Source organism: Limanda limanda, chromosome 16 (assembly GCF_963576545.1).
Source record: "Limanda limanda chromosome 16, fLimLim1.1, whole genome shotgun sequence".
Lineage (NCBI taxonomy): Eukaryota > Metazoa > Chordata > Actinopteri > Pleuronectiformes > Pleuronectidae > Limanda > Limanda limanda.
In genome coordinates, this window is record NC_083651.1 from 22,376,618 (window position 1) to 22,393,688 (window position 17,071).

The following is a 17,071-nucleotide window of genomic DNA, read 5'->3' on the forward strand; positions in this document are numbered from 1 at the left end:
AATTAAAGAGAATGTTGCTAATGTTACCCCAGACAGTGATAATCACTAGCAAAAAGCAGTAATGTTTTTTTTGGCAAAGCATTATTTCATAATTATAGCCTCTTAAATTGTGCTCATGGGCCGAGGAGGGGGGGTAAAATTATACATGATTACACTGAGCTTTTAAACCAGTCTCCTGCTGGTTGATTCTGTTTTGAATCACTTCCACAACTCAATGCAGATTCATTTCACTTAACAGTGGATTTGCTTTATTTCAGCCTTCATAGGTTGTTGTTACATTGAAAGTGTTTCCTACAGACATGTAGGCTATAAAGTCAAAGATTCAATCTTTTAAGTATTTCATTTAATTGGTGTGGCCCATGCATGTCTCACAGATAGCTAAATTGACTCATTAGTATACTCTTAGCTACTAGCACTGATGCAGCCCGAGAGGAACCCCTCCTTACACCCTGTTCTGCTTCCACAACAGCGAGCCTTTTATTGTCTTCTCCGGGGGACTTTCATATGACAAGGCAGGACGGCGCCCTACGTTAACCATCATGCATGGCAAAGCCATCACCGTGCTGGAGATGGACTATCCGATTGTAGAGTTCATGGTTCTCTGCGACACTCCGTACAACAACGGTGAGTGTGTCCAAGGACAAAAGCTGGTGTCCCTACTGATAAATCAGATGGGGGTGGAATTTTGTTTGTGAGGCCAATAGCAAAAATAAACCATGTAAAGACTTAAAAGCCACTAAGTATTTGTTAAAAAGAACTTGGAGGTGAACTCGTTGTAATTGAAGTTAGCCCCAGTTTCATTTTTGCTGCACACAGTCGATTTTTGCTGCTTTTGGTGAAAACCAGTATTCTGTAAATGTCTTTAAAACTAAATGGGCTTTTCAAAGATTGGTTTATACATTTGTGATTTCTTGGGCTACAATATTTTCCTGAAAAGCCTTTTCAGTTTGGCTTTGTGTTTTACAGAGGTGCAGGAGCCTTCTGCAGTGGTGGTGCTTCTGGAGAAGGACCTGATTGTTGTGGACCTGACACAGAGCAAGTACGTGCTTCATGTATACTGCACAGTGTAAATACACCTGCAAGCAGCTCAGTTGCATGTGACATGACATGACAACATATCACTTCAGGGAAAACACAACATATACCTGTCATCCATAAACCTCAAATTAAAGAGCTAACAGTGTCATTCAGATCTATTCTAAAGGGCACAAAACAGAGGTGGTATGTGCCACTTTGCTATCAGGGTGCAAATGCTACTAATCCGGTTAAATTAACTTGTTATCATTATGGGATGGAATGAAGATAAAGGTGACAGACGCAGCTTTGATGGATTAACACCTGAGCCCTGCGAAGACGTTTAGATAGCAGCATAACACTTACCTATAAATTAGGTCACCCAGTTAATTGGGTGACCTAATTAAAGCAGCAAGATATAAATATCTTCTGATAAGGCGTAATGACGTTTTAACATGTCCAGACTGCCGACCGGGTCAGCCCGTTGATTAGCTGCTAATTGCATTTAAAGAGGTTATTATTGGGCAGTTGGTGGCCTGCACAGAGAGTGGGGTAGTTTAGACAGTTTACGCTCAGTATCTATGCTAGTACGAGTAATTATAAAGTTAACTAATGAATGAATGGCTAATACTTGTGTTGTAATTTACATGGCGGGAGTTTTTTTTGCCGTAGACATGTTTTCTTGCAGATACATAGCAGAGTTATTTAAAAAAAAATTGCCTCACATGCAAAGAGGTGATGTTACAAAATGTCGTGTTTGGTGAATTTGACATCAAGGGGTTTAAAATCAAGCTGGATAAATGAATACCTGTCCACCCCAAACTATTCATTTCATGTGCATATTCAGTGTGTTAAACAAATGATCAATTATCTTCCTGTTGTTATTTCATTGTAACTTCAGCTTTCACTTCTGTTTGTTCTGATTGATGCAGCTTCCCAGTCTTTGAGAACCCTTACCCCATGGACGTCCATGAGTCTCCAGTTACCTGCACAGCTTATTTTGCAGACTGTCCACCCGACATCATCCCCATCCTCTACTCTATAGGAGCTAAACACAAGAAGACTGGCTACAGTCAAAAGGTAGGGGGGGGAGGGGTAATAAGGGAAAGAATAATGCCATATGATACTTGCACACATATTTCGTTTTTACTTGTAATATTTCCATTTTTTGTTTATGGTGATAATTAATTCCCCTTTAAATGTTTGAGCGTGTTTCAGGGCTGGAAAAACAGCTTCATTTTCAACTTCCCCATTCAATGCAGACAGATCATATACAAGGTTATTTCTCAAGGTTTCCAATATTAAACTGCTAAGTGAAAGCTTTTCAGTTGAGTCGCTCTTAAGCTTTATGAAAATAACTGGTCATCATTTGCATATAAACTATTATTTAACCCGACAGTTTTATTTTTTAAAAATGACAGCTTGTGTTTTGTAAAAGAACAGCAATAGTCTCAATACTGAGTGTTCTGGAATAGGATGAAATCTCACCAGCAGGGCTCAGCAGGAGAAAGAGAAAATATTTTCAGATTTTCAAAATAATGAACATTCTGACTGTGTCCATGTCAGGAATGGCCCATCAGTGGAGGATTGTGGACGTTGGGCTCCAACACCTACCCAGAAATCATCCTCACAGGGTGAGTTAGAGATACTGAGAGAAATAAACCGTATATAACAAGTCCAAACACCTAGGAACCAAAAGTGTGTCTGCATTTGTGTTTTTACTTAAGGAAACTTGTTTAGATAATTTAGTATTTGCACTAATTAAGCCTAAAAGACCGTAAACATGTAAATATCTCTTTGTTTAGGCATGCTGACGGATCTATTAAGTTTTGGGATGCATCTGCAAGTAAGTCCTTACTCTAAACTTTTCTTTCTCTCCATCTCATCGTCTCTGAGCTAAACTGAAGTGATGCTCTTTGTTCGACTCAGGCGTTTGTCACACAGCATGCTTGGATACACACTATATCTTCACAAGTTCCATGGAGAGTAATTTTAGATTTGCCTTGGGCTCCGAAATCAACAGTAATTAATGGCACAGTGGTGATATGAGATGCTGCACATCAGAAGAGGCACATTGCCCATTATCATGTTCACAGATGGGTTCATCATAAATACCTAGCATGCAAATGTGTGGTTTCCTAACAATCTTGTGCTTTGTGGACCTGTGGGATGTCGGTGGATGACATTTATTTTGATTGCATCACATCTGGTTTTGCCTTCTTGACATTGGCTGATTGCTTAGTGTGAGTAACGTCTCCCAGAAGTACCCTCACCTTAACTGACCCTCCTAGTTACAATGAAACAGAGACAGACACCTGTGCAGGCAGTTCAAACGGCTCAGGATGATCTTGGCGGTGGGGGTGGAGGGAAAGGGAGTAGCCTTCCAGCACTGCATTTTTTTGATTTCCAAAGAGAGGCCCTTAAGCCAAAAACATTGCAGTGAAGTTACACTAACATGCATCCTATGAAGTAGATTCCTCTGGACATTGTTCAGTGTAGGTTATTCACTCAGGCCAGAATCTGCAGCAATAATAGCACACTGTTTCACTGGGCAACATATTGTGTAGGTGTCAAGTTTTCTTTCTCAGTGTATGCATGTTGCCATTTATAATTTCTTCTCACAAATGTCTCTGACCAGTCACGTTGCAGATGTTGTACAAGTTGAAAACCTCCAAAGTGTTTGAGAAGCCAAAGCCTGGCGAGGGCCGGAGCGCCGACCTGCTGGAGGAAGACCCTTTCGCAGTTCAGATGGTCAGCTGGTGCCCTCAGAGTCGCATCTTCTGTGTGGTCGGCATCTCAGCTCACATCATCCTCTATCGATTCAGCAAATACGATGCCAACACTCAGATAGTGGTGAGTGAAACCGCATTCAGAGCAAAAGGGAATGCATCCCGACGATCTGGTGCATAAATCGTAGTTTTTGCTTTGACGTCTCCAGTGACTTTTCTACTGACCCTTGTGATCTAATTTAAAAAGCATTCACTAATTCACTGTCTCTTTTTGTCCCCAGTGTCTAGACATACGCCTGCAGTGCGAGTCTGATGATGTCATCACTCCCTCTGAGAACGAAAACAATCCCTGCTTCCCAGAGCCCGGCATCCACTCTCCCCAGGCCCCACACCCAGCAAGCCCCAGCAGTGGAACACCAGAGGGAATCAAAGACAGCATCCCCTGCCTCAAGTGAGACCCCTTCATGCACATCATCGGTTCAGTGCATCAGATAAAAACAATTCTGCTCTGCCATCAGATTTTGGTTGACCAGGTTCAGAATTTGTTGTGATTGGCTGATTGAAGTGACTTTACAGTTACTGGTTGTTGTTGGTATGTAGGTATATTTACTTCCTTTCATTGAGCTATAAGTTGTCCACAATCTCTTTTCCAGTGAATTTCCATAGTGGAATTAAATATGTTTGACAAACCGGAGAAGGTTCTTTACACAGTGACACAATGCACTTGTACTTTCCCACAGTTCTCTGATTTCTCTTTTATAATGTGTCTGTTTTTCAGAGTGAAAGACCGGGTGGTCCGGGTCCCCCCTGGTTACCAGGCAGAGCTGGTCATCCAGCTGCTGTGGGTAGATGGAGAACCACCACAGCAGATCAGCACCCTGGACATCAACTCTGCCTACGGCCTGTAAGTCACAGGAGGCTGGACTGTCTGTCTGTCAGGCTTTTATTCCTAAAAAAAATCCATTGCACCAATCAGTCACCACTCAGAACAGCAATCTTTTGTGCAGTTTAGAGGTGCTTGCTCAAATTGATTGTGGATAATGCTGGTACTCTGACAGTTGTTCAGCTTCATAGCGCTGTCACAACAGCTTTGTTGGAAGTTAAACAGGCAGTGGAAACATGAGAGAGACCATGAGGTTCTCATCTGTCTGTCTCGATCTGTCCCTCCATTGGCTTCTGTCTTTATAAGAGGCACAATTTTCTGGAGTGGTTTCTTTTGAGCCTCTCTGAAAGGCGTGCAGGTTGAAACATGAATGTGAGCGTAAATGGTTGTTGTTGCCAACCTTGTGATAGACAAGCTTAACCCAACATTCAATCTATTTGTGCCTGCTCTTAACATTCCAAGTACAAGGTTAGAACATTATAGTATAGTTTGTGGTAGTTACAGTTCAAGGTCAGTGTGACCCCACAAAAGATGTATTCATCTATGAATGCTGAGGTTTCCTGTTTGTGTCACCTTTGCTGTGTTGTCAGGCTCATGTAGCTTTAAGGCTCCATTATGCTTCTACGTATCCGTGTCTCGGAGAGGGACGCACGGATACCAGGGAGTCTTTTGATTTTTGCTTCTCCGACGACCGTTCGTCTGAAAACAATTCACCGCCAAACAGTAGGTGGCGCAACGGAAGACAAGCTTGGAGAAGCCTATCTCACGAGTAATCAGAAGAAGTCCACGCTGTTTATTTACTTACTCCCCACTTTCCTCACACACAGTGTAGGCTACGATGGCAACTAAATAAAATAAAGTGACACCCAGCAGGTCAAAACGCTGATGTAATCGTTTCTTAGCGCAGCGGTTCCCCGGTCTTGTTTCCGAACTGTGTTGCTAATCCCACAGCTTGAAGCTGCTTGAGGCTACATGTAGCTTGAAGCTACACGGAGTTATTGTTATTGTAGAAATTTTACACGGTATTGTAGAAACAGTGTCATGATAGAAGTGGTATTAAAGTCGTGACAGCGGGTTTTTGCACTGTTACCACCGCAGTTAGCATGGTTGCTAGCCCGCTAGCCTAGCCCGCTAGCGACGTTATGAAAACTCGTTATAACCGTATGTGACCGTGCATACATGCCGTCAGTGCTCTAACCAGCCACCGTCAGCCGTACAACTCCGCTGGCTAAACACACACGTCACATTAATCGTAGAATCGTAGGTGTGTTTGGGTTTGTTGTGACACAGGGAAAGAAGCAGGAAGTTTGAGGTCCGGAAATGACGTTGTACGGAAATGACGTTGTACGGAAATGATGTCGTTAGCGGACTAATCACAGCCAAGGGCTGTCCGTAGGCTATCCGAAATAAACACAGACAGTTAGAAAAATCAGAGGTGCACGAAAAGCTCTCCGAGGCGCTCGGAGAGGGCGTTCCATGATGGATAGGGCGGTCCTATCTGTCCGTATCCGAAAAAACGGAGTAGCATAAAGGAGCCTTTACTGACAGAGTGGTACTGTTTCCTTTGCAGCTTCATCATGTCTTCAGACTGATGTGTCTTGAGTTGTGGACAGAGCAGTTTTCTTCTTACTTGTTTTATATTTTTTCAGATTACTATGTTTGAAAAGCCACTGATAGTCATTAGTTGTAAATACCTTCTCACTCTGGTCAGTGCCTGATCGGCTGGAACATGTTTTGCCCAAACACTAAATCAGCACTTGCGACGAATAGAAAAATAACTGCTAACGAGTTTGTTGTGATCAGTGAGGCCAGAGGCTCCAGAGCAGAGTTAGTGGAGCTTATTAGAAATCTAGTATTAATATTCAAAAACAGCAGCATGAGCAGTGTGGGATAAAGACACTCGACGTGAGGTGGAGTAATTACATGAAAATATCACAGTTAATTTCACAGTGTTTGATTGTGCTACATGTTGCTCCTCTTATCTGCAAATGAGAACAACCTGGTGGAATAAATCTGCTGAAATGTCTTTCTCTGCCATGTCAATGCAAATGTGTTCGTGTGTTTGTGCACGCACCTCCTCGCTGTGTTTGTGTACGTCCAGTTTGGCGTTCGGGAACTGCAACGGCCTTGCGATAGTGGACTACTTGCAGAAAACCATCCTGTTGTGTATGTCGACACTGGATCTGTACGGAGCCTCCGACCCCTACCAGCGCCTTACCCGCTCCCCCCGCAGGAACAGACAGTCCACCTCAGGTAACACACACACACACACACACTCACACACACACACACACACACACACACACACACACAAACACACCTCTGGGATCCTGCCACTCACGTGCACGTACACAACTAAAGCTCACAAATGTAGCCGTTACATCCAGACAACTGTATCTTACTGTCTCCACTGTTTTCTATCCTCCTGTCCACTCTCTCTTTTTTCTTCCTCCACTGATGTTTCTTCTTCCATTTCTTCTGTGTCCTTCCTTTGTATCACTTCTTCTTTCCAAGGCTCGACTGATCAATCAGGCAAATTACTAAGTTGCACAAAATCAATGATGAGTGTGATCTAATTACTTTCCTTGTATAATTGATCAATACCACTGCTCTCAGGCCCCTCACTCAATCAAAGTTGGTGAAAAGTTACCGATTACATTTACTCAAATACAACATATATATATATATATATATATACAGTATATTTATATATGTATATATTAATCTCATATTCTTACATAGCATTATTTTTTATTTAAATTAAAGCTCTAAAATCTTTAATAAAGTATTTTGGCCTAATTTACTCTGTAAACAGTGAATTTAAGAGACAAAATCCAGTCTTTAATCCCAAATAAAGTCTGGCAGTATCTCGTTAAATCTACGAATGGATTATTGGACCAGTATTCATAAGTTTGCATCAGTCCAACTCTTTTTCTTCTCTCTTTGCTCTTTTTCTGTCACAATATAACATACAACGACTCAAACATTCAGTGAAAAAGCCATGTGCCTGTCACAGGTCTGCACTATGATATGAAGCGCATGTTAACAGCCTGCGTGTCATTCCACGTCGGCATTTTTATGCATGTTATCATTTGGTTTCTCTGTCCTTTCTGTTTCTAGTCCTGCTTGAGCATAGAGCTGTAGTGACAAGCCACAGAGGTCTCGTTGTACTTCCTGACCCCTGCCTCCCTTTTTCCTGCTACTTATCTTGGCTGCTGATGGTCTCCTGTCTCGGGGGCAGCCTCTTACTGTAAAGATATTCAACCCCTGCCGCACTAAAACCACACTTTGATTTGACCCCAGAAAAACCTTTGGATGTGAAGGAGGAGCAGTTTCAATTAATTAATATTTTAAATGTCTAAGGTCTATTAAACAATCTAAAGTACTGACATTTTCTCATTACATTATTCCCAAAAGTGTATGTGAAAATGATTTACACGTCCTCAGGGTTAGTGTGAAGGTGGATATCAAGTTCGAAGGAGGGATCGGTGACTTTGAACTTCAGAGCCAAGACTTCGGTGTTGCATAAGAGCCTTTATTGACTAGTACAGCACATATTGTTCCCAAAGTCCGCCTTTGTCAAAGACTTTCCGCGTTGGCTCTTTAAGATCAATTTCAAGACCAAGGGGAAGATAAAAACAGGCGTCCGTGCCCTTTTCCCTTCACCCCAGGTGGTGGTGTTATGATCTCAAGCACTCGCTGTGCGGGAGATAATAAATTGCTGAAGACAAAACTTCAAAAAACACAGTTACAAAAGAGAAAAGTGAGGTGCGCAGCACTTGTTAATCCGCGCTAATGCTTCTGGCATCTTCTCTTTTCGCAGCGTTCTAACTTGTGAGAATATAGGTTTCTGTCCTTCCCACAACATTTTTAGCTGTTATCACCACAAATTTCTGTATTTGTATTCTATATATATATGTCAGTTAAATGTAATGCATTCATTTCATTGAATGATGCTCAATTATTGATCATTAGGTGTGTTGCTCTAGTGTCTAATGAGTCTAATGTCTAATGCAGCCTGCCCATGTCAGGATAGTATTAGAGAAAAACATGAACAATATGAAATGTAAACCAATTAATTATTATGTGTCTTTTGATGCTGCATTGTGAGTAATCATATGTTCCCTTATGAAACAGTAGTTAACTTCCTGTGCAAATGACCAATCTCGTCAGCGTTACCAGGGTTTGCAGGACTAGCGGGTTAATCTTGTCTGTCCTCCCCCTGACACTAACGCGGTTGCTGCTTGCTCTCACTTTCTTTTCAACTCTAAGCCTGTGTGTTCTTCTCTCTCCCCTTTCCCTCCCTTTTCCTCCCCTCCCTTCCCAACATCCTAAAATTTTATAACGAATTTCCTTACCCATCCACCCATCCTCTCCCACTTTACTTCAAATTCTTTCCATCATTTCTTTTCTATTATTTCTACCTTCTACCCCACTTGTACACCTCTTCTTTTTTACTCCTCTTCGTTCCCTCTTGTCATCCTCCTCCTCCTCCCACCTTATGTCGACTCTGTGGCTGCTGGTGTGGGCATGTGGGCCTGCCTGACAGACTTTTGCATGCGTGGCCTGTCTAACTTTTATTCAGATTCAAAGAAAAGGATTCGTACATCCTATCAGAGTAAGTCAGGCCTTCCTTAGGCTGGGGGGGCTCTGTGTGTGTGTGTCTGTGTGTGTGTCTGTGTGTGTGTATGTGCGGGAGGGATGGGGGAGGATGGGGCTGGTTTTGTTGGAACATACAGTTCTAGGACAACAGCGTTGATAGAAATGGCTGCTATAGAGATTGGGAAGGGATAATGTGGACTAAAAGCCAAGGGACAAACCAAGGAGATGATTGGAATGAAAGTGGTAGTCCTTAGTCTTAAAGCAGAATATAATTTCTGTACTTTTCTATATAAAACAAAGCCGACCTATTCCAGTCATGTCCAGCAGTATGTCCTCTGCAGAGAGACAGCCACACCATTTGAATCTCGGGGGAATTATAAATATTATATGATCCACATGATGTATATTTTAGGTGAAGGTTAGTCAGTGGGGTGAATCAAGCCTTGTTCATCCACTGGGTCTTTAATGTGTATTTTGAATCAATGATTACAAATTAATTGTTTAAGTTTATTCTTCCGTAAAGTTAAGATCAGACTTCTGGTGCCTTCAATCATCAAAGCCAGTGTCAATGATTGAAGGGGAAATTTGCATGAGGAAGTTTTGCTGCAAACTTTGACTGAAGGGAAATAATTGAATCAATGGAAAATTTCCGAAGTGTGACGACTCAGTGAGGCTGCTAATGAAGCCTTAATGAACATGGCTCAAACTCCCCACAGAAGTTTCATATTTCAGCATTTGTGATGTTGTTGTTTTTTTGTTTTACTGGACTGTGCTTGGTGCATGATCATATATGTTTGTTCTGTTTTGTAGTTTGATTGTATTTGACACTTTATCATGTTACACTAAATTCTGTAGTTGTGTAGCTAGATTGGAGATTCAGCAGTAGGTGATTTATACATTTATACATTAGACTGCAGTGCGGGTAACATCCGGATTCAGCCACTCTGCTCCCAGAAGACAATGATTCCCATGGTATCATACGACCTTACGAAATAATAATAGAATACTGTGAATGTAAGGTATCAGAGAGGATGAACTACAGGCTGCTGATTCTTTCTTAGGGCTCCATGTGGCTGACATCAAACAAGCCGACTCCTGTAAAGTGTGAACGATTGACGCGATTGAAATAATCTGACAGACTCTGTGTTCTCTACCTCTTCCTCCTCTTGGCTGTCATTGGCTGCCGCAGGCCTTACTGAACTCTCTGACAACCAGCAATCCATTGACATGGAGAGAAGCAGGTCGCCTACTTCAGGTAACCTACTCACACACACTCACACACACCTCACACACACATTCCAGCCACTACAAAGTCCATCTCCCCTGTATGGAAATGTGAATTGCACTGTGGAGCTTGGCTGGGAAGACACCGTCTCTAAACTGTCCAGCACGTGGACACCTCACTCATCACCAGAGCATCTTCCCTTGATGAGGATGGCAGCTGTTGTTCAATGTTTCTGAATGTCTCCTGCAAGAATTGCTGAAAACCCCTTCAAATGGAAAGTTGTTCTTGAGAACATGTAGTGATTGTGTATGGTTGCAGTGTGTTGTGGTCTGTTCTATGATTTTTGTACCGGTTTCCAGCTGGTTTCACTCTATTCCTCTGTTGTGTATTGATTATACGATTTCTCCACTTTCCTGCTGCTCTCCCTCTCTCTTTATGGCTTTCTCACTTCGGTGTTTATCCCACTCTTGGATTGACTGATAAGTTCTGCCACTTTTGTGAAGGACCTGGATAGATCTTAACTAAATCTCTGGTTTGGAGAAGAAGCAGGAGAGCTCAACAACGTGGTTCCGGATATGATTTTGTTTATCTCACAAGCTATAGCACCTTATACCACAAGCTACAAGATTGTGTAATGATGTTATAAGCTCCTGTAGAAGCTACAGTTCGTATGATATCAATGTTGTTTTTTCGAGACGTCAAGGAGAAGTACTACACTACCCATAATCCTCAGGTGTAGGAACTATGTCTCTGATTGGTGGAGCTTGCTGTTACAATGAAAATGTTTACTACAAATGCATGTCAGCCACAATGGGATGATTCAGCGTTACATTACCACAGAGCAATCATTATTTACCTTGTTGACATGCTGAGGTTTTTTAGTGATGGGGAAGCATCTAAAGTCAGGTCATGTACTGGAGAGTAGTTAAGTGAGGGCTAGCTTGTGCATTAGCAGTGGTTTATGGGATGTGTTTTTCCTTCACTCTTGAAATAACACAGTACACGCCTTGCTTGCTGTTTTCCAATAATTTGTTGGCTTTGAACCAAAGGTTTAATGGTCATGATTGATTTGAGTTGGTCGGCCTTGAAAGTCTTTTCATTAGGATTTTTTGAAACGTCAAAGGAGAAAATTAGAAATTTACTTCACCATGACCAGAACCCTTAAAGTGGGTGTTGACTGTTACCCTCTATAAAGATGGCGTAGGCCTCTATTACATGTTTACTTTGAACTAATTTCAGAATATGAGCTGGGGTGACAAACTAGAGTTGATAAGAGGTGGCAGTAACCTGCATCATTTTACTAGATCAAGGCTTGAATATCTGTCTGAGACGAGATCAGAACAGTTTCTCAAAGCTGTTGAAATATGTATTTTTATCATCCATAATATGTCATGAAATCCTCTTGTGCGCTGCTATAAGTTCAATATCTTCTGACATGTTGGTGTGTAGCATTGCTTGACTTGATGTAGCATTAGATGCTCGAGGATGTTTGATAAAACAGAACATGCTTACTTGGAGGGGAATGGTTTGATGAACCAAACAATGTAAATACCCTCGATGTTTGTAGTAGATGTTGTATTCGTTATCTTGTCACTTGCTTCGGGTTTCAGGATCACCCTTCAGAGATGTGATGTTAGATTGGAAGAAGAGTGAGAGATAAGCTGAGAGGACTGGCTTGTGAATATCTTGGCTTGTGAGTGCGTGGATCCAGCAGATTAGAGTTTAAACTGCCGGGTTCTTCGGAGAATGATGAGATTTTGTGTTCGGAAAAAGAAATTAGACCATGTTCATGATTGCAGAATGAAAAAGAAACGCATAGTAGGAGGAGAAACGGAGAGAAATTAGAACATTTCCCAGCAGGTGCACTTGTACGTGTGGTGGGAAACCACGTTATTTCAGCAAATTCAGAACTAAAAGGTCAAATGAAGAGAGTGTCAGTGTGTAAATCTGTGCTGAAGACCCTGCCAAGCAGCCATGCTGTTTTCTCAAGGCTCTTTCTGTCTGTGTGCTTTATATCTTATTCTCAGTGGTAATTTAAACCAGCTTGATTTTGGGATGTTACGCAATGTTTTCCTCCAGTTCTGAACAATTTTTAACAGTTGATAAATATAGTTAGTGGTAGTTTATTAATATCAAATAACCTTTTGTAAATACCCCACAAATTGTTCTTCCTCCATAAAACCTGTGAGGTGCATGTTTCAGTATCGGCACCAACACAGAGCTGAAACATGAGTGTCATCCTAATAATTGATTTATTAATCCTCTAATAATTAACTTGGTTTATCCTTGTTTTTTTGGAAACAAATAACTAATCCAAGTTCCTAGGAAAAGGAGGCGAATGGAGATGTACTCTTCTAAGCAGAAGTACAGTTCTCTCAAACAGGGATACACAGCGGCTGATCTTTGAATAATAACATGTAATTACCTGATGATAAGATTTATGTGTCTCACTCTGTCAGTGCTGAGGAATGATTATGATTCCGCTGTGCGCAAATAAATAAAATTGGTTTGTTGTGATTTATAGAGAATACAAACTGTTGGGATCGAATAGGGTTCAGGCCACGCTGGAGGTCTGAAGGAACACTGAAGCACCTGAGCTTCACCTCTGTCCTTACAGGTGCTGAGCTGCTCACATGGCTCCAGGCTGCTTTATCACACTGTGTCCACATGGACCTCATGTGTCCAAGTCTATTAATGATTCATATTTCCAGAGACGCAGAGATACACGAATGCTTTCCTACTAAAGTTCCTGGAGGGGGCGTTTGACAATTCTCCGTAAGGGACAAGTAGAGTTCGCAATATAAGAAAATGTGATCAGGATGCCTATCAGCAACCAGGAGGAGGTGAGAAACCTCAGTGACAGACCATAAACACATCTAAAAGACCTTAAACAGCTTCTGGCAGGGCTGGAAGACAAGGTGCCTACCCCGGTCTGCTGCAGAGGATTTGTGGCTAATCTCTTTACAAAGCCATTGTGAATCACTTGCACGTGAGGAAGAGACATCACAAATATCACGGATGATATGTTCAGAAAAAAATCCACTGTATCTTATATGGCCTGAGAACTTCCGGGGTTAATCCTGGAGGGTAAGATGGAAGAGGAGAGATGGTTGGGGTGAAGGATGTCAGGGTTTCTTTGCTGCTGCTTTGTGAAAGTAGATAGAAAGAAGGACGTATCCATATTATAATGCACTAAGCCTTTCTTTATATATACAGAACCAGGTTATGTAGTTGAATGTCAACACACTTCCTTTAATATTTTCAGTCAATAGAACTTGAGAGATTGTGATATAAGAGTTGACTCATACTTTTTTGATTTGTCTGGTGAATTTTTTAAGCCTCCGCAAAGTTTGTACAGACTGAAAAATATAAAAACTTTATAATGTTCCTCATTGGCAGATAGATAAGTAAACAATGAACTGCCCAGCTGCAGAGCAAGAACAATGTCTGCATCCACAGGAGGCTCCAAAGTGTGACTCAACAATGACTCAGCGATCACGGTGGTTTTAATAACATTCAGCTGCTCGTGATGGAGGAATGTGCTACAGGAAGATGAGCAGTGTTTTTGTATTTCAGATTTTAAGGACAAAAAGCGTCTTATATTATTGTACCCTTTATATTCCTTACACTTTTTTAAGGTTCATGAAGTTTTACTGACAGTGATGGGCTGTACAAATAAACTGGTCCTGCCTTGATTAGATGCCTCTCTGATGTGGCAAGTCCTCATCAGCGCCACTCCAGTCATTACTTAAGATTTCAATCTTCAATTTTCAATATCTGTATAGCCCATATTCGTCTCATAGGGCTTAACAAGGTGAGACATGCTCTGTCCTTAATCCTCAACACGAGTGAGGACTAACGACCAAAAAAAAACCCTGTCTGTAAAAAAAGAAAAAGCTCTGTTATGTGTGATCTCACATGTTTAGTCTCCAGCCCTGTTTGGAGCCTCTTAAGGAGGCTTACAGAACCAGGGCAAGATGTCCTCTGCTGTCGTGCTGAGTCTTTCAGCATTGTCATGTTGACTAGGTCATGGTCATTCTGTCCCATAACAGGCCTGACGTCTTTTAATTAGAGAGATGGAAGAAGGGAGGAGACGTGGACAGATGGATGTTGATGAATACTGTACAACACAGTGTCTGATTCACTCACTGTTACATTTACTGAGAGCAGGAGGATGGAGGCAGATCTACAATCAATATAAATGAAAATGTTAATGTTGGTATGATTTGTTTGTGGATTTTGTGACGCATTAGAAATATTCAACGTTAAGTTTAGAGGGACGTACATTTATTTAAAGTGGTTATGGCTCCAGATAAATGAGGCACCTCTCCTGTGCTGTACCTGACAGGTGAAGAGTCCACGGATTGTTTCCTCCGGCTGAATATAAACTTCCATCCTTCCTCTCTGGCCATTAGAGGCTGTTCCTGGCACACCAGGTGTGCTGTGTCTGTTTCAAGGCCATATCCAGACAGAGGACAGCCACACAGCGGCCTGATTCACCCCGTGTGTCAATAACCGCAGGCGTCTCTCGCCTATTCTTAACACGTCTTCCCCCTTCTTGCCTATTTTCTATCTTCCTTTCGTCATTAGGTCCGGTAATTGGTCCTTCTCCTGCCAGAAGCTGTCTCCCTCCATTCCAATCTGTCGCCTTCTCTCCTGTCTCCTGAAGTCTGTTGTTTTAGTTCGGGATTATGAATTACATTTCCTTAGCTTTATCCCATGTGTGTCTGTATCAGGGCTTACTTGACCATAAAACCACTTGTGAGATGGACTAACAAGCTGAGATGCTGTGATGGGTCCCTGACCCAGCAGGATATATTTAGCAATGGGCACATGAGGAGAGGAAGGGTGGGGGGCAAAGCTGAAATTTAATGTTCTGAACTGATGCCAGCTGCACAATTGCTTCCACAACTACGCAACTCAGTTTGAGTAAGGTTCAAATAAGCCTCACAACAGTGTTATAATGAAACCCTGTTTGTGCCTTTTCTATAACAAGTATATCTATGATACAAAGTTAGAACTCAACAAAATTACATCGTTCTCATAATGTTGTATGACAGTTAGGATATGTAAAACTTTACACGTACATTATTTCACTCATAAGCCAGTTCTGGTACACATACAAATATTGTATATGCAGCATATTAAATAATTTTAACCTAATTATTAGACCAAACTTACTGAGATATGCTAATTCTGATATGACCAAAGCCTCAAGTGTTGAGACACAAATTTGAGAGTCCTAACGCAGATGTTAGCCCACTGTTTCTAGATGATGTGGGATATCATGTCAGGAAAGACCCTCCTGGTGGCTGTGAGGTGTATTTCTGATGAAGAGTGATCTGCTGTTGTCATGTGGCTACACGAGAGGAGCCGACAGCTGCTGCTACACAACCTCCGGGACCTGCTCGAGTACAGCAGACAGCACATCCACATTCTTCTTTGAAAAGCTCTGTCATACATACAACTTTGTTTTGATTTGCTGGCAAACAGTTCACTTCTCAATTAGCGACACTGAAAGGATCCTTAGTAAAGAGACACACATTGTTTCTGGACTGAAGACAGCTTATTTCAGTGCTCATTAAGTTTAAAGGGCAAATTAATACATCAACAGGTTTAACCTGTTAGTGGCAGGACACAGTTTTAAGATGTATTTTCTGTCTTTATTTTTTTTCTTTCATACAAGGAAGATAGTTGATTCATTACCAATTCAAGGTTCAATTTAATTTTCGATTCATTTGATATTTTGAGTCAATTCCTTTCAATGTAATGGAAGGGAGGGTTTCTGTATTTCATGCCTTTCAAGAGTATGTAGAACCCTCCTGATCATGTTACAGTTATTTGATCTCAGCAGTTTTTCTATAATAGGCTGAAACTGGGTACAAGTGGAGGAAAAGCTCCTTTGTTTGTCCAACACTGCTGCAGCTCACGAGTGGCAAAACGCAAGAGAAAAACAAACATAACCTTTCTCAAACTCGCAGCTCAGGAGACTTATATTGTCAAACCAAGGCTGAAAAACTAACAGAATCACACTGTACGTTCAGAGGAGTTACACAGTGAATAGTCGGAAATTACAATATAAATTGCCAGCTGTATTATGAAGAGCTCCCCCAAGATGTGGATGGATCCGTTTTATCTGTCTTTATGAAGTGTCAGGTATTTGACAGTGGCTGTAAAACTAAGAGGTGGTGGCTGTGTGTGTCTGGAAGTTAAAATGATTTGCAAAATTGCCTCGTAGCAATAAAAGTGATGTTAATAATAGGTCTGGAGGACTGACGGGCTGACTGGAGCTGTTGGAGACAACAGAAGTAGTGAAGATACCTTTCTTGAGGATTATAAATGTAATACCAGTGGTAATAAGTTGTAGTAGTCCCCCTAGTAGTGGGTAGCAGTGTTCTTTGTGTTAGTATTAGTTGTGCTTGTGTTGTGAACCCGTTTGAGTATCATATTGCTGGTTGAATAGTTTTGTCCTTTTTTCTGCTGCTTATTAACCTTTTTATTTTCAGAACCTCTCAACTGTTTTCTTCATGTTAACTCCAAGACTTCAATCTTCCCCAGTTCACCCACTCTGTCTGTCTCTTTCCCCCATTTCCCTGAAAAGTCTCTGTCTGTTCTGTT

At 41.5% G+C, this 17,071-nt stretch overlaps 1 protein-coding gene across 2 annotated transcripts in view; it reads left to right on the plus strand.

The window, feature by feature from the left end:
- Positions 1 to 17,071, plus strand: part of stxbp5l (syntaxin binding protein 5L) — a 125,580-nt gene that overhangs the window by 91,848 nt on the left and 16,661 nt on the right. Inside the window, exons 10-20 of one of the 2 annotated variants that reach the window (XM_061088708.1) lie at positions 470 to 624; positions 967 to 1,039; positions 1,947 to 2,094; positions 2,581 to 2,648; positions 2,820 to 2,860; positions 3,653 to 3,867; positions 4,025 to 4,194; positions 4,522 to 4,647; positions 6,728 to 6,879; positions 9,176 to 9,244; positions 10,418 to 10,483. In XM_061088708.1, the coding sequence (XP_060944691.1) occupies positions 470 to 624; positions 967 to 1,039; positions 1,947 to 2,094; positions 2,581 to 2,648; positions 2,820 to 2,860; positions 3,653 to 3,867; positions 4,025 to 4,194; positions 4,522 to 4,647; positions 6,728 to 6,879; positions 9,176 to 9,244; positions 10,418 to 10,483 (1,283 nt within the window). The remainder of the gene's footprint in view (positions 1 to 469; positions 625 to 966; positions 1,040 to 1,946; positions 2,095 to 2,580; positions 2,649 to 2,819; positions 2,861 to 3,652; positions 3,868 to 4,024; positions 4,195 to 4,521; positions 4,648 to 6,727; positions 6,880 to 9,175; positions 9,245 to 10,417; positions 10,484 to 17,071) is intronic. The other variant, XM_061088709.1, reaches the window with a different exon arrangement.